The sequence below is a fragment of the Rattus rattus genome, chromosome 6 (genome assembly GCF_011064425.1).
Source record: "Rattus rattus isolate New Zealand chromosome 6, Rrattus_CSIRO_v1, whole genome shotgun sequence".
In the NCBI taxonomy this organism is placed as follows: Eukaryota; Metazoa; Chordata; class Mammalia; order Rodentia; family Muridae; genus Rattus; species Rattus rattus.
In genome coordinates, this window is record NC_046159.1 from 151273799 (window position 1) to 151299249 (window position 25451).

The following is a 25451-nucleotide window of genomic DNA, read 5'->3' on the forward strand; positions in this document are numbered from 1 at the left end:
TCAAATTGTCTGGAAACAGACAGTAAATTAACACACTCATGCAGTACACGTTGGCTATGGGTAACAAAGCCACCAGGAAGTCGGAAGAGCACAGCTCACCGTGTTGCGGCTGCCACCACCGGAAGGCCGTGGCAGGTGTCTTGGCTTCCCGAGGCAGGTCAATAGAAATGATCTGTGGCTCCAGGAACGACATGAAGTCCAACTCCCGCAGCAAGTGCCAGAGTATGCCATTGTCATTTGAATACTGAACAACAAGCCCTGAGTTACAAGACACAATTCAGTGACTGAGACAGCTTTCTTAGAGGCAAGGAATGGTTATTATTATTATTTTTTAAACAGCAGAACTGCAGCAACTCCAGATGGTGTCTCAGAGAGGGAACACTCATCCATCTAACTTACAAGGCATGAATTAGGAGACTCAAAGGCCCATCAATTTCCTGACAGTTTCTAATGCGCTCACTCCCAGTAAATGGAGACAAGAAATACATAAGCTCCTTTGAAGACACTTGGCTCTGTGGGAATGATGACTGAGCTGGTTAGGAAGTCACTCCAGAGATGGACTGGAAATTCAGACTCTATCCCCAGCATCACAAAGTCTCAGGGAGTCATTATATACTCCGAAGAAATAGCTTAATTTCTCTGGCACAAGATGGGCTGCTCTGCTTGTACACGATGGCAGCAAGCTGTGCTTAGCCGGGAAGTCTGTTAGGCAGACACCCTTTAACCAGCACTTCATACTCTGACAGACCTTGGTTAGTGAAACCTGAATGAGGCCAGCTTATTCAAGAGTAAAGCAGCAAGACGCAGGCCTCTCCAGTGCCGCTTCCCTTCCCTATGCTCCGTACTCTCCTCCTTGTGCCTGTGTCATCTGCTCTCTGCTCTCCAGTGACAAATCCAGTGACAAATCCCCATCCCCCACCCCCACCCCCATCACAAGGTGCAAGAGCTGGGGAGCTACACATTGGCAGCAAGAGATGTCACCCGCTACCCTTGCTGCTACTTCTCCCAGAGATGTCATTTAAAAGGGGACAAAAAGGAAGGCTAACGATCAACAAAGGAGGAAACTGCTACGGATAAGGTTGTGGGATTATATATACGTACACATACGGATATATATACATGTGTGTATGTCCTACATATGAATATTTATGGGTATATCTATATATCCATATGAATATATATGAGTATATACCTGTGTGAGAAAGCAGAGGGCATCTATCTAATGGCTTATTCCACAATTATTTGTAAATTGGTATTGAATATTCATAATCACAGTTGGGGGGACGCAGATCTGGTTCTTAAGCATTTATAGAAACCATGCCCAGGAAAGTTCTAGATGTTGAATCTTTTATTATATTTTAACTCTTGAAAAGTTATGACTCCGTTGTGGCACATGTGACTTAAGTACACATACCCGCTGACCAGCTAGAGCTCCTCCACCCACTGTAACATTAAACAACAAAGACGTGATCAGCACCACGTTTTGAGACGTACTGGGCTGGGGAGCAAGCAGCTCGGTGCACACTGGCAGCCCGTGACAGTGCAGGTGCTCCTCCCGACAGGGGACGGAACAGTGACAAAGCTACAGAGCTGCAGAGAACCCAGCGAGTTCACAACAGATCTGAGAGGAAGAGGAGGACGAGAAGGAAGAGAACGGGCCTCCCTGGGTGTGCTGTGCAGCTGTCGGGATGAAGAGCTAGAGGTCCCGTTAACGGAGGGGACACGTGCATGTCAGGAGGGCTGAGAGGCACATTAAACCTCATGAAGAAAACAGGGGCTGTGAGGCAAAAGCAACTTATTTGAAATAAGTCCTGTTACTTATAGTTTTAAAAGTACGTTCCCAAACTGATGCTGCTTTCCTTAAAAGGTGGAACTTAGGGCTGGAGAGATGGCTCAGCGGTTAAGAGCACTGACTGCTCTTCCAGAGGTCCTGAGTTCAAATCCCAGCAACCACATGGCGGCTCACAACCATCAATCATGGGATCTGATGCCCTCTTCTGTCATACAGGCACACATACTCACAGGGCACTCCGATCCGTGAATAGATACACCTTTTTAAAAAGAGCAGAAACGAAATCCCTTCCCTGAGTTCAGAGAGGTTTAATAACTGGCTTCTAATGAGCAGACTGTGGTAGGAACCACATGGTGTTTGAAATCAGGCCATTAGAAGCACAGCGATTGGGCCAGGAAGGGAGCTCAGGAGTACGGGGCTCACTAAACAATGAGGAAGCAGACTTCCATGTAAGAAGATATTCTAACAGTCTGGACAGGTCTTCAAGGATAGAGCGAATCTGCACAAAGCCTCTGGGCAGTTCTTGAAACATCACCGGCCCTCAGCAGCCTCCCAACCTTTGTCCGGACTGTCTGCTGCCTTGACTGCAGCCTCATGAGAGAGTGACCTAGAGCCTGTCAGCTGAGCAGTGTCTTCTCCAGCCTTGCAGGAGAATCATGAGGTAACACACATTTGGAACCTTCAGGCACTTGGTCTTTATGATAACTTGTCATGCAGCATGCCAGCCCCCTAAATCAGAATTCGCATATTAGCGAATGCTAACAGATTTGAGGTGTTCATCAAAACGCGAGAGAGGCACGCTCAGGAGAGGTGTCCTCCGTCTGGATCTGACTTCTGCCTTTCTCCCTCCTTAGCTTTGTGGGGAGAGCCCTGCCTACTTACACACAGCAACGAGGTCTACGGAGAAGGAACTTAAGTTCCGAACTGTGATGGGGAGGGACCTCCCAGAGAAGTGTTCGAGCGTTGGGATGTCAGGAGGAGAGCAGCAGAATCCAGTTTATGCCAGTTGCTAAGCCTCATTGACTGTGCCATCTAACGCATTGTACGTCTGAATGGGCCAAGTCATTTTCGCACACCCACTGAATGTTTAAAGTGTGCAAGGCATTTATTTCTCTCTTTAAACCACAACTCCATCTGCATCCTGCCTAGTCTTACTGAAGGCGGCCTAATTTGGACTTTAATTCCAAGTATGTAAATTGAGGCTTCAGCTCGAGTCAGTTAAGAGCCCTCACCTTCATCACTGGGAGAGAATTGCTCAAGGAGTTAGTCAGATTTACATGCTAACAACCAGGCTTCACTGAAAGGATGAGAAATGCCTACGCGTGTGAATTGTATGGATGACGCCAAGTCTAAGGAAACAGTTCAGGGCTAGCGGAGAACAAACTGCTTGCTCCTAAGAGGATCCTGAGGGGACAGGCCCCACAGTGCGAAGGGCATGTGTAGCAAGTTTACAGTGAGTCCCACGTCAGTGATAAGTATGTGTTTCCCACAATTCCCTTTTTAAACCTTATATACGCACAGGAGTACAAATATGGAATTTTTTTTTGCAATACTCAACTTCTTCTGTTGGATCAAACTGATCAACTGTCATTTGCTTGGTGAGATGGTAGCCAGACCGTTTTATCAAAATCACCATCCCTAGGTGCTAACTTTCCATCTCAACAGTTTGCTTCTGCCTTTCTCTCAAAGTCTAACATTTTCTCCTTTTCTTTTTCTTCATCGTTTACTACCCGAGGGATTTTTTTTTTAATAGATCTGGCTGTTGGGTGGCCACTCGTGCTATCCCGACTGCTCACCTGCCTACACACGGTACGTGTTCTCTCTGCCACGTGGCTGGCGACACCCAGCAGACAGAGCCTTAGCATTTTGAGTGCTGGAGTGAGGACACCAGATAATCCAATGCGCAATGAAGAAAAGATTGTGCTTTCATTTTGTTCTGAGGGGTTACTTGTTACTTCAGCACAGCCCAGCTCACGGTGGCTGCTGCATATGTGATGACACTGTGGTGATACCTTATCTGCAGTGCCCACAGCACATCAGACCTCGAACAGATTATATACGCATCTGAAGAAGACACAAAGGAATGCAACATGGCCTACTGCAGTTTCTACACTGCTTCCTCAGCAAAAGGATGATTTGAATAATTACCAGAGCAAAAACACTAAGACAGGGAACCACTGAAAGCTTCAGACAGGGATGATACGGACAGGGTGTTCAGTGCTAAGCAGAGCTCTCCCTAGTCTGCTGACTACCAGGTATGGTTCGATCCAGGGCGTCATATATAGCCACAGCCTGACGTGGTAACACACTCAGATGGTAATGGTGTAAAAGCCGATGCTGCTTTAAGATGATAAAGTTCGGGGGAAGAACCATTGGAGAAGTCTATGGATTTTGTGCCAAGAACCAGTCACACGCAGGGCTCCTGAAGAAATCCTAGCATACCCACATGAATGCGGGAGCCACCATTGTTTCAGAGCCATTGCTGGGCTTCTGTAAGCACCTTATAATTTGGGGGAGGAGAGTGGGAACCAAAAAGAGTGAGCGAGAGAGTTTAGGTCAGGAGAATGAAGGGTCAGTCATAGGATGCCAAAGGCATTACTTCTGGGAGCCGGTGGTTCAAATCCTGGTCTGTCTACTCTCTATCTGCAGGCCTGTGTACAAGTTCCTGGGCCACTCTGCCTCCCTCTCCACTCCTCATAAGCAGTTCCAAGACAGTTGCGTTATGGCAAATAGGTGCTCAGAAAAGTACACGGATTCTGTCCCCTCCAGAGTGCCCAAGAGCAGAAGTAGAGTTTAATGTACAGTTCAAACATTCTCTATGCAAACAAGTTTAGCCTTCACACCGAATGCAAAAGTCTCTCCCATTGTTTTCCACCCTTTGAGAGTTACAGAGAAGTAGAACTCACTAGAATAATGTCACTTGTTTCTGCTTAGACCCAGGGAAGTCATGAACTCCAGGCTGAGGGAGCACAAGGCGAAGCTAGGGGGTGGAGGGTCAGCATAGCAACATTTTTACTGAGGCAGAAGAGAGGGTGGGGAAGATCTAGGGAAACTGAAGTACCACTTTGTAAAATCCACATTAGACTTCGGGAGGAAAAAAAAAAGCTAATTAGACAAAGCTTCTGTAACTTTGTGTTTTCTATCGGAACACAGTAGCCTGGGGCTGGAGAGGTAGCTCAAAGGTTAAGAGCACTGGCTGCTCTTCTAGAGGTCCTGAGTTCAATTTCCAGCACCCACATGGTGGCTCACAACTGTCTGTAACTTCAGTTCCAGGGGATCTGGCCTCCACAAGCAGCTGGACACACACAGTTCACAGACATCCATGCAGAGCATAGACACCTTCTCAACACACAAGCTAATTTATAAAAATTTAAGACATGGTTCAGCTTACCCTCGTTTCTAGCCCGTGGTTTGATGCACGTAATACCTGAGGTTTTACTTCCAATTTGTATATAAAACTGAACAAGTCTGGGGGAACCAAACAAACACACAAACTTCAGTTTAGTTTCAAACGAACAAAAATTAAAGTTTCCTGTCATTCTCAAGTACCACTTTTGAAGTCAGACACGACAAAGGTAATAGTAAGTCACTCTGGCAAACATTTCAAATGTTAATGGATATGAACGACGACCTCATTCTGTATAGTGGTCTGAAGAAAACAGTTGGACTCCATTTCATGGTGCCAGCTGATGCAATTTCATGATCAATTAAAAAAAAAATTCTAGAGGATACGGCCTTAAAAACTCAAGCTGAGGGAAACAGTATCATCCATTTAGAAGCTAAAGTCACTGGAAGGACAGCTGGTCACCTGTCTGATACTGACTTAGAGGGAGCTGCCTAAATTTCCCACACCTGATACCCAGTGTGGCGTGAATTTTGCCTCCGTCATGGCAGCCATGACCCTGTTGGACAGGCAGACCTTCCGTGGACAGGATGCTGAGGGAACGTGGAAAAGGCTCACGGCAGAAAAAATATGAAAGGCAATGCTGAATTTTCAGTAACGACCACGCCTAAAATTTATCTACTTTTTCTCCCTTTCTTCCTTCTAATTTCCATGTAATTTAATTGATGGAAAAAAAGCAGAGGGAGTTTCCTGTTAGGTGTGCTCCTACTCTGTCTGACCTTAGAGACAAACAGTTCATGGTTCTACCAGTAGGTGGCAGGGTAGGCATCTAATTTTTCTGGGGGTGGGGGTGGGGGCAATTTTTTCAGTAAAAGACCACAGACGGACTGGCCAAGTACACGGAGGAATCATTTTCAGATGTAAAATTCAAAGTCGAAAATACATTCGCTTCATCAGTTTACATTGGGACTATATAAGTTTACAGGATGATGTAGAACTTTTGAAAACTCAGGTGAAAAAAAGTATGTATATATATATCAGACATAGAAGCCTGGACAACCAATGTGCGCTAACGTCAAACTCCTGTGTCATTTGCTCTCAGTAATCATCCAGTTTATCATGCAGCTTAGGCTCGGCCTCATATTTTACACTCTGTAATCCACAGGTAGAAATATTACACAACATATTCCGTAACGGTACTTGCCTGATATTCCTGGTGTCCAGCGGGACTGTCCTGGCTTCCCTTTTCCCAAGGCCATTGAAGTAGAGGGACCTGCCGTCACTGAGGGTTCCACAGCCCGTCCCAACCTGACCTCCGGATATTTTGTACCACAGTGGGCTTAGCTTCCCCTCGAACCTATCGAACATCTCACTGTGGTTGGGGATGTTGGACACACACGTTCCTTGTGCAGCTTCCGGGGAAAGAAACATGGACAAGTCTTGTTGGAATCACGAAGTATTAAAAGACACACTTGACTCGTGGGCAGTGATGCGTCTGTACGGCACAACTGTCTGCCTACAGATAGCCACCATCACTAACATGAAAGCTGGTGCCAGGAGTGTGCTGTATCCCAGAAATCCCAGCAGTTGGGAGACAGAGGCAAAAGGATCAGAAGTTCAAGGCTATCCTTGGCCACCTTCTAAGTTCAAAGTCAGTTTGGGCTACATTAGGCCTCATCACAAAGCAACAAAACAAACACGTCAATGAAGCTTGGCATTTTTTTCCTTCAATTTTTAACTTTTACAAAGAACAGTTTTAATAACCATATGTATGTGTGCATCCCTGCACGTGTGGACATCTGTACAAATGAGTGCAGGTGCTTGCGGAAGCTGGAGGCCTCAGACTCCCCACAAGCTGGACATACATGTGGTCATGAGTCACCGATGTGGATGCTGGGATTTAAACCCAGTTCCCTGCAAGAACATCGTGGTGGGCTCTGAGCCCTGAGCCATCTCCCAGCCTTTGTGACTTATTCACTGTCAAATGCAGACTGGGAATGGTGGACGTCCATGGTTGTTCCTACCTAGAGGGCCTGTGTGAGTAGAGATCGTGTCCACCATAAAGCCACTCATCTACTTTCTACTAAGAGTCTTGCAAGGAAGGGCAATACAGAATTTTAAAATGCTGTCCTTGGAACTCTGTGACACACGCAGAGGCTTGCAAGAGCGAGCCAGTCTGTCTTTGGTGGCTCGCCAGATGAAGGCCTAAGCACTGACAAGCCGGGAAGGAGCCTTTTGATGTTACTGCCAGAAAAACTTTAGAGGAAGATTTTGTAGCTTAAGATATTTTCTCCAATTTTATGCTTTAATCTCGGCTCTCTTGAAACTTTTGCTATGGCAACACCCAAAGGTGAGTGTTGTAAAAACAACTTCTCTTATATAAAGCTCTTTTCAGTTTTGACAGTCTCAGGCTTAGGATTTTATGTTGCAGTTTAATTTTAAATGGAGAAAAGCATATATATATATGAAATTCTAAAGAGCTCAGGGAGACCCTATAAATGTGTGGTTAGAACTTGGTTTGGGTTTCTGAGACTGTATGACAGCACAGGGCCTATTTCTGGCAATGCCTAGTTAGGTGACCCAAGAAGAACTGTTGAAAAACAAAAACCCCCTCTCTGCCTCAGTTTCCTCAAATGTAAACAGGGTCAGCAGTACTATGATAGCTATTCATTCTTAGAATCAAATGGGATAAAATAAAACTATATACCACAATGTTTGGCATGATTCAGAACCAAAGGGATGTTCAGTATGATGGCTTTTAAAGAACAAACACACACATTCTCTTTAGGGAGTGAGACTTAGCAGGTTTTCTTTCCGGGAAGCGTGGGACTATGGAACATCTAGCAGCTCAAGTGCCTGGATGCTCAAGTTCTAGAATTCTTTGCCACAGAAAATGATGAACGGGGCGGGAGGGGGGGTCTTACCTGTGTACCCCAGGTCACAGAAACACACCCCTGAGATGCAGTCTCCATGACCACTGCAGTAGCTGGGACAAGGCTCAGATATGTATACCCCATCTAAGCCAAATGGGGGTACATTCTTCTGAGAGCTGCTCTCTTGGATCCATCGGAACCTGGTCTTGCTGTTGGGAGAAATAAGTCTGTTCTTACAGTCACATCTCACCAAAGGAAGGAACGCAAAAGGGCTCAGACAAAGTCACCCGAGCCAGTATGTCCCTGGGTGTCATGCCTACTTCTCAAACCTGCCTGATTTCTTCAGCATGAATGGTTTAACATCCAGGAGGGAACTGGCACAATGGTCTTACAGTTTTTTCCTTCAGAAGACCTTTGATGCCAGATATATCATAAATTTTTGTTTGCATTATTTTCCCACTCCATGCTTTTAGTAATAAACTGAGATTATCCTTTAGTTAATTTTTACCCTTCCATCATGTTAATTTGATGGTTATTGCTAGAGAGGCCATTTGAAAAAAAATCATTTATGCTTGACAATTTTGCACATGTATATAACATTTTATAGTTTGACCATGTTTACTGGCCATGATGGTCTCTTATCTCCCTCCTGCTCCCTCTGGGCTCCTTCGTTCCAACAAACAATTTGGCAGTCTTTTGAGGCTATCAAATAGAAGGCTTTTTGTTGGGACATATAAAGGGGCCCTGGCTATTTGGCATTGACAACGGAATGGGAGAGACTGTGCAGACAGCTCCACTGCTGCTCATGGCGGCCTCATTCCTCCCCATCTCCCTTTAAAGCTCTAAGATGCTCATTCTGAGACTTCTCAGTAACAAGATGGGAGGCCTAGCAGCACTGCTACCTGTGAATGAACAAAGAAAAATCACCGTGACGGCCTTGAGCTGGGAGTATCAAATGGACCAAGGCTTCATGCCTGTGCGATTGCTTCTATATCCTCCCACTGCACCTAGCGACTGATACCTGCTTCTGGGCTCAGTGACTCAACACTGGGTTTGAACACAAGCAAGTTAGTAACAAGTGTCTTCAAAGCCGCTGGAATAAGGAGAGGCGTTTGGAAATAATTAAGAGAGCACGGACGTAGCCACGAGGTACCAGATCTTGCCTGAAGAGCAGCAGACAGAATATGAGGAAGGCGAGTTCTGTGCTGAACCGTAGATTGTTTGGGAAGGAAAGAAACATGAAAATAGAAATCACGTTGTTGAAATCTGTGGATGCGGCTGTCCTCGAAGTATTTTCATGAGGTTGGGAGCTCCGAAACGCGGTAATTATTTGGTATATAGACATATTAATTATATAAGTGGTGTTGTGGGTTCCTAACCGCATTCTAAATATTAATTCTCATTCCCACAGGTAAGTATAGTGTTTACTCCTTATCAAGGAGACTTCTCTTTGCAACAGACAGAGACAATTACAGAAAACCACAGCCCATCAGAACGCCAAGTTGTGCAGCCCAGTCCCAAGGAATCCACCTAACACAGCTTCTGCACCTAAGGCTGAGGGATCGAGGCTGAAAGACAGCGGGAGTCAGAACAGAGTTTGTCACGAGAGTGTGTCCCTTAGGAATTAGGGAATATACATCCACAAAACTCACCCACGTGGCTGCCGGAGGAAACAAGACTGGAACTAGGACAACAACAGACCTAACGTGGATGGAGGCCTCGATCCCACACAGAGAACTTCAGGCAACTAAGGAATGCCAAGTGTGGGGAAATAGTCTTCTCCAGGGAAACCTATGTATTTAGAAATACACACACACACACACACACACACACACACACACACACACACACACACACACAAATGGGCCATGCATTTGAGAAAGAGCAAGGAGGGTTATATGGGAAAATTTGGAGGAAGGAAGGGTAAGAAGAAAATGATGTAATTATAATTTCAAAAACTAAAATAATTTAAAAAATGTTTATCATAACATGATGATGATGGTGGTGGTGATGATGATGAAGAAGAACTAGTCATACCGTGTGAAGAAAGAAGGAAAAGGGCAAAGTTTAGCCAAAAGGCGTATCTAGATTTCATATTAATATGTGGAGAGAAAGCCTTTGTGGCAAGTTATTTTGTAGATTTCTTGTGCCTCAATGGGGTGCCTCTGAGAGCTGGGAGTGACATATGTACCAATATATATCTACCACTGCCAGTGTCTGTCTTCTGCAGGCAAGAACCAGGGCAGCGGAGGGGGGGAGGGGGGCGGTGGTCATAGGAGCATGAATTCTTCCTTTAAAAAAATCCTCTCAGAATTACTTCTGGAAGAGTGAGGTTCTAGAAAAAATATTGTAAGCATGTTGCCTCCTGGCAAAACAGCCCCAAGCTTTAGTGCTCAGACTGTCAGCTTTGCACAGCGCGTGTGGAGCCTCCTGAGCGGGACATATTGCAGAAAGTAAACTGATAGCTCATTTACGTGGGGGTAAATCGGAACATATTTACTACTCTTTAGCAGAGGGCTCTTCACCACAAATGCCAGCCATCAGCAAGCTGGGTGGAGTCCAAATTCGCCAGGAAGCTGGATTCTAATGGAGAAGATTTATTTATTTTTTTTCCCAAAAACTGAAACTCAAGAAAATATCCAAATATTGAGAGCCTCGGAACATTTGCTGATGTGAGGTCCGGGCTCTCCTGACTGCTCACATGTGGCCTTACCAACTGGGCCATTCTGCCCACTAGTGAAGAAACTGTAATCCACAGATTTAACCACGTTTTTCAGAGCCTGGGAGAAACCAAGAAGATTTTCGTTCCTTGACTCCTCACGGAAACTCTGTTTTCATAGGGATGCTTTAAATCATCCGATCCTCTTGTCATTGAAGCAAAGGTCCACTTGGTGCTCTCCAGCTATGTATTTGGAGGAGCTGTTTTGAGACCACGGTTTCATAAGCCACAAAGAGTGGTTGAGGTAAGAAAAACAAACAAACAAACAAACAATGAATGGCTGCACTGACACAGTTCAGACGTACGGGGAGCAAGAGGACATGGCTCTCACAGACGGCAAACATTACGCAGGTTCTTATGGAGGTGAACAATTTCACAGGCGGGGAGACAGGCAGCGCAGAACCAGGCACTGCAAACCATGGACTGGAGACTTCCTCTCAGAGAGAACTGTGTGAGTGATGGAGAGTTGTCCTTGACACTGCTCTTGGATCAAGGAGACTGAGTCAGCGAGCTTCTTGGGGATGTTCAGGCTTCCTATGGACCGGTGACTGACTGCTAGAACCTTCCCATTCTTTTATGTCCCTCTCTTTTATTTTCTTCTGCTAAACTACAACATAACACTGACGTACAAAACGAAGACACTGTATGTAACTTGACATGGATCAGATGATTGAAGTGGGTTCATATCAAGCTTTTTTTTTTTTTTAAATAGCTGGCATTTGAAGATTCTGCTTTAAAGTTTATCAGGGTAGCACAGAATTTTTATATCTCTGACCTAACAAGGAAACATTTGCCCACCAACAGCTAAAGTCCATGTTCTTGAGGTCTGCATCCTTAACTGATGGTGGAGGAAGAGAATGCAATTAGCTTGAGCCGCTAGGTGGTGCTCAGTAAATCTGTGATCAATCGGTGATCAATAAGGCGGGAAAATGTTACAGACAGAAAAGTGCTTAGCAGATTTGAGGACAAGCTACCTTCATCACCACATCGGAGTGCAGGAGAGGTCTCCTGTGGTAACAAGCAACTCCCGACCTCGTGAGTTAGTCCAGTAGAAGTTTGTTTCTTGCTCAGCTTATGTACCTAGCATAGGTTGACAAAGACTCTGCTTCTTGCACTTGGAGCCTAAGATTCAGTTCCTGCAGGGAGCTCCAAGGATGTGCCCAGGTCTGGACAGCCAAGGGCTTCACTCACTCCCAGTTTATTAGGCTATGTCAAATCCGGAAGAATGTGGGCATAAGCCTACCTTATTCCAGGAAGGAAAGACTGTTGGAGCATTGCTGAATGACTCTAGTGAGCATCCCTGCTCTGTGTAACCCCCTCAGGAAGCACCAGAAACAGCGTCTTGTATGACCTCAGTTCTGAAGTCAAAGGCTCCAGAAGGTAAGTAAGAAGTGTCTACCTGAAGAATGTTTCTTTATCTTTCCTAAAGTGACAGTGAGAACCAATGGTCTCTCTCTTTTACCAACGACATCTGATACGACACGATGTAAACTTACTTTAGAATATTGAACCTGGACAAACATATCTTTACAAAAAAAAATCAGAACATGCCTGCTTTTATTCTTTGACTTAAAACTCACTCGTGGGGGATAAAATGATCCCGTGTTTCTTAGCTGACAAGAAGCTGAGAGCTAAGTCTGTTCCTCCCTTATTGACCCGGACTCACTTCGAGTTCTGTCCATTTATATCATCCTCCCATCAACGGGTTTTTAAAAATTTTCCTCTTACTATTTGCTTTGGTAGCCTATTTAAAGTGACCGTTTACACTGAAGGACACTCTACATAAGGAGGCATTAAATTAATCTAAATCTGTGTATCACAAAAGCGTGAGGTAAGGCCACGTGGTTCTGACCCTTAGCCTCTTCTGTTCCCTGCTGCACACCGGCGCCCAGACTGTACTCACGACAGGCAGGGGAGGACCAGATGCTTATGAATGAGTTAACAGCTGACTGAGAAAACAGGCTTCCCCACCCACCGATGCTCTTTTGGTGATTCTATTCCAGTTATCCACATATTTTTGCCTCGAGTCACTGCTTGGGGAGGAACAGCCAGGCCGTATGGCGCCAGGGCTCACAACGAGAGAGATGGCTTTACCTGGATGCAAGGGACCTCGGGATGGCAATGGTGACTCTTGTCCATTCTTCGAAGTCCCCAGTGTAATAGACAGTAGGCTCGCTCAGTTCCCGGGAGTTCCCTTCACATCCCTTGCCCGCCGAGGCAGGAAAGCACCCCTCCTTCACCAGAAACCAGGACATGCCAGCGTCATGCGAATACTGCAGGAGGACCGGAGCAGTGCTGCTGAACTGGCTGGCACACCCGATGTTTAGCTGTTAGAACGAAGGGCAGGATTAGGCGGTGGTTGGCTCAAAGGTGTTATTTATTTATCTAATTGGGTGCAACAGCAGCCCGGGTCCCTGCTACGCGTTGGTGTAACCTGGGGGTGATAAGAAAGATCCAGCCCAGAATCGGTGTACATTCTACAAGGTTTCATTTTGATAGGGAGCCGGACTAAACCCTCATCTTCTGGGTTTCTTGAGTCGGGAAGTATTTTTCATTCTTATTCCCAGAGCAGACAGACCGGTAAGGCAGAGAAGCAACTCTCCTTCAGAACGTGGTTGGCCAAAGGCTGGTCTGCCTCTGCTTTCTGTGGAACAAGCACTGTGCACTGCCTGCCTGCCTGCCTGCCTGTCTGTCTGTCTGGTTCAAGATCAGTTTTTGTTTTTAAAAGGAAAAATAAAGATCAGTGTCAAGAAAGATCCAAGTTTATGTCATAGACTCAATTAGGTAACGACACAGAGATGGTATGCACAAGTCACATGGCCGTCAACATAAAGTGACCATTGTTTAAAAACTGTAAAATAGGCAACCGCCACCGCCCTGGCACAGCTGTTTCTGTTTTTCTGCCCTTTACTGAGAGGCACATATTCTGGTTATATAGCTGAAATGATCATGTGTTCAGAACGTCCCCCTTGCTTCTTGTTTCAGACTGCATGAGGCGTGCGGCTCTCCCTGTGGGTGATCTCCAGGGAGAGGCTTCTGTGGTGATATCACTCGAAGGTCTAGAAACACTTCAAATTTTAGAAGCTCCATGTATTCTTTTTGTTAAAGGAATCCTTTCAGCACAGCACTAGGTCTGGGCACTGTAGTTTAAGACAGTTTTTTTCCCCTATCAATGAATGTGTGGGCGGATTTTCATGTGGTGTCATGCATCCTTTTGGCTACTGTTACTTTCTGCATCCCATCTATTTTCTATTTGACGTTGTCAGGCACTGTGCAGGGCTCTCTCACGAAGTCTGGGACTCCTGGGTCCTGTGACTGGACGCCTATGCTTGCCTTGCTGGCTTATTCTTTCCTCTCTGAGCTCCCTGAGGACTATGGCCGGGGTTTTGGTGTCTATATTCCTAAGACCTGGTATTTGCCAGGTGGTGAGCAGTTTCCAGGAATGCACCAGAAGTGTACTTTCGTACACATGATGCCAAACACCATTTTAAGGCCTTCTAGTACATATTGATCACCGACCCATAATCAATGCCTATCGTCAACTACTGAGCACAAATGACCAGATGTTTACTTGTGATGTGAGAATTAAGATTCCCTTAAGTGTTATATGCTGCCACCCTTTTAGAATACGTGAAAAATTCACTGTGTTTCTCTTACTTCAACTTACTCCACCTCCAAGTATCACCACTGAGAGTTTAATGTTTGCCATGCCAAGGTGTTTGAGATGAGCTAAACAGCAGAATACTTCTCAGAGAGTGCATGTGATATTATCATCACGTGTCTCCCGCACATGCGTGTAGACGAGTGCAGTTACTGACACATTTCCATTGCAGTTTAATATCAAAATACAGGAAGGTAGGCTACCAATTCCTAACTATTTTATTTGTGACAGCTACCTTGTGTCTAGGCCTGCAGAGATGATATTGAAGAGCTACCCATAAAGTGATCTCTTTAATAGCTCCCCGTGTAAATTATTTAGCGTCTGCATCCCATTGCTATATAAGGACCACGCCGTCGTAGTAGCTCATTAAAGCTGCATTGCTTTTGACTCCGGAAGTCACCGGTGGGACTTTATTATAAACGCACACAATGAAATTTTGATTAGGTTCTGAGACAGGAGCTTGTCAAGGTAAACACTCACTACTTTCTGTTGACATGTTATCACAGCATGAAAAACAACATGATTTGAGGAGAGTTAAAGCAGAGCAAAGCCAAATTACAGGAACGGAGTTCTAAACGTTATAGTAAACGTGTAAAACGTAGGCGGGGCTTGGAGTCCACTTAGGTGCGCAAGGTCCTGGACTAGACCTCTGATACACAACACAAACATAAGCCCCAAACCATCAGTGAGACAGACGGGCCTTATCGGGGACGGTTTGAAGACAGGTTCGTTACATCACCCTCACATCAAAATACTCGGCCAATTTTAATTTCAATTATGGGAGAGTTATACACAGCAATGCTATAGGAACGACTTCTGAGAACACACCCAAAACTCGCCAACCATTTCCCTAATGAATAGAGCTGAAAAGGTTCACCATCCTAAGTCAGCACAGCCTTCATTCAAGTGTGTTCGTTCCTCCACAGAATATGAAAAATCTGTATTCTGCTCCGGGAAGACCTCTCCTGTATAAATACCTTGAACTGGAGCACATATCCGGGTTTCAGGGTCAGATCTCGCGTCACTGCGAATCGGTCTCCGTCTGACTTTCCGAACACCATGGCTGAAGGCGTAGTGGCACAGAAGCTATCGTTCTTAGCCATCCCTTCATTGGCCAACATCAGCCACACGCTCATCTGGTTAATAGGGTAGTCAAAAGCTGGCTTCTCATAGAAGTTCTAAAAGGGACAGCACAGACAAACAGGAGGACAGTTGGATAACGCCGAAAACAAGGAGGAAATGCTCAGTTTGTCACACGTAGCCCACACGCCATTCACATTTCTACGAAAACATAGACCTGCTAAACTAACTTAAAAATACACCCATGCTTCCTCTCGATGACTTAGCAACCGAAACTATTTTGCCACTGTGTATCTAATTATCGTTTAAACACACTAACATTTTTATTGATGGTTAGACTTCACAATCTTGCTCAAGTCTGAATGATCTCTGAACTAGCAGCCCAGGACTGCAGAAGGGAAGAGAAACAATGTGAACATAGGAATTTAACTAGATCCACATCACCTAATTCCTTGTCTGACACTGGGTTCTTGAGGAAGCCAGTCATTCTTTCTCTGGTCTACACTGTTCCAGCATGAGGGAGACCTACCTGGGGCAAAGTTGGGTTGACAACTGGGATAACCTGCTTCTGCTTCTCTGACAGAATGATGATGTCATCGACGGCCCACTGGTCATAGTCCTCCCCTGAGAACACAGGCTGCCACCAGCGGAACCTGGTACAAGGGGTCTTCGCAGCAGCTGGGAGCTCTAGGTAGACAAATCTGCACAAAAACAAATCCTTCATGGCTGGGAAGAAAGCTGTGCTGTTCTTAAAAGCTCGTAAAGTATCAGAGGGAGAAGCAAGAGAAGGTCTAGTTTCATTTGACCCCTGGTTCTTTGGAAGTCTCTTGAGTATGGACAGCACACACAGGACACTTACAGTAGGAATCCTGAATCCTTATTTTGTCCATTTCATTTGTCCTTATGTTTCAATGGACACTGAGTCACTGGCTTCTTGGTGTAAAGGCTACAACATATTAAAAAGGTCTGTTTGTTTTTATCTTATGTATATGAGTGTTTGCCTGCAAGTCTATAAGTACCCTGTGTATATGTATATATGTATACGCAATATCACATAATATGTCATATTGGTCATATGATGGTCATAACTTTTAGAAGAAATATTTTGGGCTGTCGAGATAGCTCAGGTGAGGGTGCCTGTTGCCAAGTCTGATGACTCACATAGGACTATACTGTGCCGCCCACCTGCTCACACATGTGTACACCAACATGGTAACATTGTAACAAAAGAAAGAACCATCTAGAACACTTGTCTTTCTTGTTATTACACTAAAATTCAATGTAACTCTTACTCATGGTGAAAAAGAGAAATTGTGAGCATAAGACCAAACTATATAAGGTTGGGCTCTATTAAAATTTTAATGTGTATCATCATTTGATAATTTGTTATGTACATAGGCATTATGTAATATAGTTCCTTACATTTTAAAACTTAATGTTTACCATAAACAAGTCCCAAGTTTGTAAAAATAATTTAAGGCCATTTTAATATTCACATAATTTTTATCCTTTAGGCACACTATTTTTTCATACTATGTGTATCTTTTCATATTTTTCTCACTATGTATAATTCTGTAATAAATCCTATGCACAAAGCATTTTCACTTTTGCTTCTTGGTTTAGATAAGATTTTGGGTAAGATTCTTACAGGAAATTACCCGGTCATAAAAATTACTGATGTTTAAGATTTCCAAAGTCCTTCCTCGAAGGGTGGTAATAGTTTACAGATGGCATGAGAGAGTCTTTCTGTTTCATGTTGAGAGAGCACTTGAAATAGCATTAAAGATGGTATGCAGCCTGTTTGAAAACAGAAATTTTATGCAATGCCATCTCAATATTACCCATGTCTTAATGAGTATTTGTTTTTTGTCTCCTCTGCTCATGTTTTTTGCATTAACTTTTAAAAATGGAGTCTTAGTGCTTAAAATGTAGCTTGTATACACTCTTAGTGGGGCAACAATCCTTATTTCTCATATTTGTTGGAACTGTCCTTCTGAGTTTGTTCTGCTTGACATCATGATTACAAACACACGAAAGTGGTTTTACACTTGCGTGCAGTGCATTCCTGTGCGAGCAGTTCTTCTCTTCATTATTTTCCCATTCAGTTTGTACTCTGTTTAGGCGTTTTCTTTGTTGCCAAGATCAAGAAATCCTAAATCAGTTTTCAAAGCTTTTGATGATACAAAGCGACAGTAAAAACATTCCCCTTTCCAAGTGTCCACTGCGTCTAACATGAGTTATCATTAATCAGTCATTTCATTAATAGTTGACATGCTCTTTCTCACATATACTTTCGTGTATGTGCCTGTCTGTGTTCATGTGTGTGCAGGTGCACGTGGCTGTGTTTTGTGCGTGCACACACGTGTATGTGCTGTGGCAGTCAGGGGACATCATCAGACATCTGTCTGCTTCCGATGCCATCCTCCTTGCTTTTGAGGTGGGGTCTCTCACTGGGGTCAGAACTCACTGATTTGCTTAGGCTGCCCTGGCAGTGAGCCCCTTGTTCTGCCTCCCCAGTACCCCTGACTTTTTACTTAGGTTCTAGGGCTCCAGCCTGGCCATCCCTTTTGCACTGACTGAGATCTCTCCAGCCCCCCATTCACTGACGTCAGTTTCTGGGTCATCTATTTGGCTCCATTGCTTGTACAGTGTCTTTTCATTTTAGGATTTTAAAAAATATAATATATATTACTTTGTATTTATTTTCTCCAAATTTAAGCTGTTTTGTTAGCTTCTGTTTATAGACACAAAGTATGCCACGTGTAGGAATCAAACATAAATGAAGATGTATCCTCATTCTGTAAGTTTCAGGTTTCCTCTTTGTGGCGTCTACACTATGTCTCATTTATTTGCTGTCTTTTAATGTCCGGAGGACATGTTGCAGCTTTCTTCACAGACGTTCTCAGTAAGCATTGTTGTTAAAAGTCATTTCCAATACTGCTTAGTCATTTGTTGCCATGATAGTCTTTTCTCATACATTCCTGCTCAGAGTTTCTCCATTGGTTCAGTGTCATCTGAAGTCTGAATCTGGTCAAATTCTTTAGCCTTCCATAAAAATTACCACAATGAACTATTTTAATTTAATTTTTGTTTGTGCATGCATATGTGTCTCTGTGCATTGGTATCTGTGTACATGTGTGTCTCTGTGCATTGGTGTGTGTATACATGTGTGTGTACGTGTGTGTCTCTGCACATTGGTGTGTTTATGCAATTGGCATGTGTATACATTGAGCATGTATGCATGTGTATGTGTGCATGTGGAGGACAGAGAACAACTTTAGGTGTGGTTCTGGGTACTTTGCATCTTTTGTCTGAGACAGTCTTTCTTTCTTTCTTTTTTTTTTTTCTTTTTTTCGGAGCTGGGGACCGAACCCAGGGCCTTGTGCTTGCTAGGCAAGTGCTCTACCACTGAGCTAAATCCCCAACCCCTGAGACAGTCTTTCAATGGCTTGGAACATTGCTAAGTGGCACAGGATACCTGGCCAGTGAACTCTAGGGCCCCCATTTTCTATCTGGCTATCACTGGCTGCATGAGCATCAGAATTAGGTCTGGCTTTTCTTGTGGGTCCTGAGGATCCACCTAGTCCTCTGCAATTTATTCTTTTCTATTTATTTTACTATTGTTTTACAGGTCCTCCTGAAACTTACTCTATAGAGGCTGTGTTCCAACTCATGATCCTCTTGCCTTAGCCTTCCCAATACTAGTTTTTATAGGTATATGTCACTGTGCTTGAGTAAATTAAAGATTTTGCATAGTATTTGTGGTGGTTCGAGTAGATTGGAACGCTTGGTCAGTAGGGAGTGGAAACCGTCAGAAAGGATTAGTAGGTGTGGCCTTGTTGGAAGAAGTGTGAGCTTTGAGGTTTCAGAAGCCCTGCCAAGCTCAGAGTCTCTCTCTTTTCCTGCTGCCCGGGGATTGGGGTGTAGAACTCTCAGCTCCCACGTCTGCTGGCTGCCTGCCATGAGGATGATGGTCTAAACCACTGAAACTGTGAGAAAGCCCCAATTAAATGCTGTTTTTAAAAATAAGATTGTTCCCCAGCTCCAGGAAAAAAAATAAGAGTTACCATGGTCATGGTGTCTCCTCAGAGAACACTGGCTAAAACAATATTTGGAATAGAACTCTATAGAAAGTTGTCACTTTTAAGAGGATCAATTTTTTAAAACAGCAAACTTATAAACTCCCAATCTAAAAAATACGTAAAACTTTAGGCAGCAAAATACATTTGATTTGTGAAAATTAAATATGCATTTTCTTCAATATTTTTCAACACGAGGCTTAGTTATAATGTATAAAACAGGACATTAACATAAATTAATACTGATTGGTGGATAATATGTAAAAATAATTTTATCTCTACATTAATTTAGAAATAAGATATTACAAAAATGTGTACCCTAAAAATGGTTCTCTTGAGTAGTTTTAAGTCATGTTCATATAAATTATAAAGATTAAACAGGATTTCAAATACTACATAGTCACAAAGGAACCAAGTTTAAATATACACAATGGGCCAGTTGGCCGGTATAGGCATTGCCATGAAATGTGAATTATTGTCCTGAACTCGTGAATAGCTTTTGCCTTTGCTGTTTCAGTCCATATACTATCTAGTTGTCAGAATAAAAGTTTGGATAGGTTATATGAAAAGCTTCAGAAAATCCAAACACTATAGTCACATACCACCTAGGATCACGCCTGGGTATTGTTGTGTGAAAATGCCGACCCCTGACCCCTCAAAAAAATTCATCTTGCATAACTGTACTGTGTATGCCACAGAACAAAAGCAAAATCCTCAGAGGCAGAGCAGGCTCGCTTTGCTGTACCCTCGAGCGTCTTTGCCTATCAATGGTTAGTGATTTTCTTGGAGTCAAAAATTTCCCCAAATCTCTAAGAACAGTTTTAAAAAGTTTTTTTTTCCTTCTTGAGACAAGATCTTACAGTAGCTTTGACTGTTTGGAACTCAGGAGATCCTCCTGCCTTAGCTTCAGAAGTGCTTTGATAACTTGTGTTACCATAGCCAACTAACATCTCTAAAGAATTAAGTATGAATCCAAAGCGGTTTTTGTTTAATGGCTTAGATGAAAAACTTCTAGACTTGGCTTTCCTGCTAAGGCTTTATGACTTTTTGGAATGGCCACCGATCTGGATACACTTCAATAACAATTCAACGTCTATAGCCACTGGAACACACTGAAGGCCCGCCGGGTGGGAGCTTACCTGGGCTTGCCGAAGTCTGAGAAGTACATCTCTGCCAGCAGGTGCCACTGGATGCCGCCATTGTTGCTGTACTGGAGGAGGACGCCCTCCTCTCGGCTGTCAGGTTTGTTGCACGAGGTACTCTCTCCGCCTATCTGGATGTAGAACTGCACGAAGTCCACCCAGGACGTGTCCAGATCCCAGCTCACCAGCTGCCTCTTCCCGGCCTGTCCGAAGGACAGAAGCACCAGTCAGCTACTGGGAAGCTTGGTACTTTATAGCTTGGCTTCAAGTCCACATGAGTGCCCTGTACTACAGAGGACAATTCTGGTGCCCGTTAATACGGAGAAGAGTAAATCTGCTCTCCTGTGGTCTCTGCTGTGCCTGTGGCTCCCATTCCTGAATGCTCTCGCCTCATCACTGACACCCAGACTCAGCTGCGAGACTTGAGAATTTCCTATTGTACCAAAGAACAACTCGGATTTCTAAAAATATAGGGTAAAACTAGGTTTGCTCAAACTATTTGCAATCCTGGCTTCCTAAGTCATCTAATGTCAGAGTAATGGAGAAGCAGGACCACTGACTCAGTGCATGTGTGCTTGTTTAGGTGCACATGTGTGCTTATGAATGTGAAGACCGGAAGACAGCCCTGGCGGCCATCCCCTGGGCAACATTGGTGTTTGTTTAGTTTTAGACATGGTCTCTTTTGGGATTTGAACGTGCCATCTAGACTGGTTGGCCAGTGAGCTCTGGGGATTACCTGTATCATTCCCCGCCCCAGTGCTGAGAGCAAGCGTATATCGCCTAACCTGCTCTTATTTTAATTAATTTATTTTATCATTTATTTTATTACCATACATTTTGAGATAGAGTCTCACTGTGCAGACTTGGTTTGCCTGGAGCTCACTCTGTAGACCAGGGTGGCCTCAGACTCACAGAGATCCACCTGCCTCTGCCTCCTGAGTGCTGGGATGAAAGGCGCGCCAATATGACTGGGTAATGTTTTTTTGTTTATTTGTTTTTTGTTTAGTTTTATTTTTTAATGTGGGACCTGGGGATTGAACTCAATCCTTGTGCTTCAAGGGCAAGGATTTCTGACAGAACTGACCATCGGATGGGTTGGGCTTGACTCTCGGGCCTTTATTCATCCTGTGCATGAGCTCTGTTGGCTTCCTGAGCTTTCATTTTCTTCAAAGGTAAAATGGGTACTCATACCTTCCTCAACATGTGTGGCAATTGGATTAAACGACATGGGATACGTATGTAAGTTGTCTGGAATGCTGTTTGCACTCTTGAAGGTACATTTCCCCAGAGACCTGCTCAGAGCCCTTCTCTCCAGAGCAAGTCAAAGGGAAGAGGGCAAGACAGAAGCCTCTTGGCAAAAAGGAAGTCTTGGAGCCTCTCTGCCTGCCTTGTTCACTCTCAGATAAGATGGTGTGAAGTACAGCTTAAGTGAGCTTTGAAATCATCTAACAGTCTCTTCTGTCCTAAGGTGTTAGACATTTCCTGAAGCCCAGAAGCCGACTTCCTTCTCTTGCTTCTGTGTCCCTGTATGCCAGCCTGCTGCTGTGAGGGGTCTGACACTGGTTGACAAGATGTCCCTCCAGTTCTGTGTAACGGCTTCAAGCTGTGGTGGGGCAAGAGGATGCACTGTGGGATTCTCTCACTAGCTGGGCTCTACCGAAGTTAACCCAAGGACTTCTCTGGTTTTGGATGGCACCTGGGAGTTCGACCAGAAGTCGGGAAGGAAGATGGAGGTGATACATGCAGATCAGAGTGAGCCCCTCGCAGTTACACTGAGCCCTAGTTTCATTTCCCGGGTTCGCTGAGGGAGACTTTTCCTGTCACTGGAAGTCACAGGGTGATCTGTGGAGCAATTATGCTAGCAAGAGCTCTAAAGCCAATTAAAAGTCCAAAAGAAGCCAGGGTGCCTGCAAGTGACGACTGAAGGTGACTCTGAGGCAGGGCTCATTCTTTAACCCTTTAATTTCTAATGAATTTGTGCTCTGGGTTGTTTTAAACTGTTCGTTTGAAAGAAATATGGTAAATAGGAAACACCTAGCTTTTTCATACCCCAGGACCACCATAGGCAGAGCGATGTTTGTTAAAAAAAAAAACTCCAAGAGTTAGCAGGTTCATTTCAATCTTGCAAGCGTCTATGAGAAGCCCAGCATGTGGAAATGAGCCAGAAGGAGAAGGCTCTGAGGTGAGAATTATACAAATCCAATTATCACAATTAGCTGTTTGGAATGAGGGTCTATTGTGAGCCTACGGAGCAGGCTTGTTCTTCCGGGTGACAGGGTTAGTCTATAGGGATTTGAAAAACTGCTTTTTTAGGGCTTTTGGAGACGGTGGGAAGTGTTACACAAATGCTTAGTTTGGCACGAGAGTGGTTTTTTTTTTCATGGAGAAATAGCACACATCATTTCTTTTCTTTAGTGACCTGGAATGTTGAACATTGACTCGAAGGAAAAAAAGGCTCATGATAAAATGTTGCCATAATTTAGAATACGGCATAATAACTTTGATGGGATGTATGGATTTGTGCACATATGTGTACACACATGCACATCATGTGTGTCAGTATACATGTGTTGGAGCAACAGGTTAAATGAGTGTGGACGGACTCTTCCCCACACTGTGGGAAACACCTCAGACATCCTAGTACTTTCGGACCTCGGGGTCTGTACAGGAGGAACGGTATGTAGAAGAAAAACAAATTTGAGGTTACATGGCTTCTTATTTGAAGGGTTCAGCTAAAACAATCAAATCTTCTCAGGTAGCAGCTAACAGAGTGGTAACAAAACCTCTAAGAATCTCTGAGGACTCACCCTGTGCACCTTACTAGTTTTCTTTATCCAAAATGCCACCAGTGTCAAAAATTTCTATTATATTTACCCGAAAGTAATAATTTCTTTAGACTTTCTCGTTTTTAGTTAAATTAACTCTTTAATAACTGTTCTACACAAAACACATGAAGGGAAGTCACCGCCTCATTGTCAGAGACAAGGCTGATAGTTGCTGCAGGGGCTACTCTCATTACTTGTAGGATTCCCCTCGGTCATGCGGGCATTTCATAACTCTAGACATGCCTAGTCTTTTGAATATGTATTGAGATGGAAATGCCTAGATCGTGATGGGCATTTTGGAGCTGATCACTTTATCTAGAGATTAGCCCGGCTGATGAGACTGCGATCGGCCTGGGAGCAAGAAGGGTAAACATCCAATCAGAGAGCAATTTCAGAAACACAGTGACTCAGGTAGTTAGGCCCAGCTCCTAGGAGCTGCCTGGGAACAGCAACTGTTTAGTGGGATGTGGCCAGGCCTCTGTGAATTCAGGGACGGTAGAAGGCAGGGCAGAGAGCCAGAGCAAAGGCAGGAGCACAAAACCAACGCAAGCGATGCAGGCGGGAAGGAGGGCCACAGAGTACTCCGGACACTCGTGGCCAACTCGGGAGAGGGCAGAGGGTTTTAGGTGCCTTAACTTAGGGTGTTGGGCTCATGACTTCTTCCTTTGTTGCCCGTTCATCGCTTCAAATGCTATGTAGAGGGGAATGCCTGGCTACTTCTTTCCTATCTCTGCCAGGTTACTGAGCACACAGCTGCCTACTGCAGCCAGAGTTCTCTATACCCATCCTCCTGCTTCACCCAGGAGCCTTCTGGAGACGCTCTCTAGAGAAATGTGGCGACAGTCCCACTCTTGCGGTGACGGTCGGTCTGACATACGAATAGGAAAATGATCTCTGGGTTCAAACTAGCTGTCTCCGAACCCACCTAAGCTTTCCTTGTTTTGATTGCATGCACCCAGTTTTCTACTCTTCTGGTGTAGGATATATTTTTTTCCACCTAGAATTCTAAACAGATGCTACTAGAGAGAAAAGGGAAAAGAAAAAGGGAGGGGTTGAGATATTTTTACAGAAGTCCAGAGGGGAAGGCTGCATTGAGAGATGAAGGGAAAACTTTTCACTTTTGAAATGATGATTTTTTTTAAAAGAAAGACATGTATGTGGGGAAATCCCGAGGCACTAATTTACAATTTACTCTCGTTAGAAGGTAGCAGTGACGACAAATGCGTATCATAACCGAGGCGTCTCTTTGTTCTTCTTCTGCACTGACTTGTTACCCCCAACTTCCCACTTTCAGACAAGAATACTGAACCACACTGAATCAACTCTCCGAGGGAACCAGCACCCGAGCCCTGGACTGCAGTACACTCAGCCTGACTTCAAGAGACGACTCTGAATCGAGTTGAAGAAATCCTGCTCTGTAACCCAAGACAGCTTTACACTTAAAATCTCCATGTGTGCATACGCACAGACTTTTACCAGTGAAAGATCTGTATTTTAAATCTTATTTTAAGACAGTGAGCATACCCTCCCATTCTGCAGATCCACCCGTCCACTGGATATTGGCCACTCATCGACTGTTATCTCAAAGACGGTGATGAGAGAATTTTCGATGCCAACGGCCGGGAGATGGATCCACCCTGATTTCTATGCTTCCCTGTCTCGTTTCTTGCAGATTCTTTGTTTTACACCTGCATCAAAACAAAACCTGAACCTATTTTTGCACTTGCGGGAATTAACTTGGCTTGGATTTCTGCCAAAACGAGTCCTGCAAAGTATCAGCCCCGTGGTGTAGCATTCACACCTGTTTACTTGCTGTAGGCTGTAAATAAAGTGAGATATTTCTAATTGTCCCAGAAACGGTGACTGCAATCCTTTCTATAAAGGACTGGTATTAGGCGCGTCACATCCTAAAGATGGCTGCCAATAATTAGGGTTAG

At 44.3% G+C, this 25451-nt stretch overlaps 1 protein-coding gene across 1 annotated transcript in view; it reads right to left on the bottom strand.

The window, feature by feature from the left end:
- The window catches only part of Reln (reelin), a 425071-nt gene that overhangs the window by 82920 nt on the left and 316700 nt on the right, over nucleotides 1–25451 (bottom strand). Inside the window, 8 exon segments of the mRNA XM_032907091.1 lie at nucleotides 100–258; nucleotides 5184–5260; nucleotides 6340–6547; nucleotides 8060–8217; nucleotides 12822–13054; nucleotides 15366–15566; nucleotides 15998–16169; nucleotides 20687–20892. Of these exon segments, the coding sequence (XP_032762982.1) occupies nucleotides 100–258; nucleotides 5184–5260; nucleotides 6340–6547; nucleotides 8060–8217; nucleotides 12822–13054; nucleotides 15366–15566; nucleotides 15998–16169; nucleotides 20687–20892 (1414 nt within the window).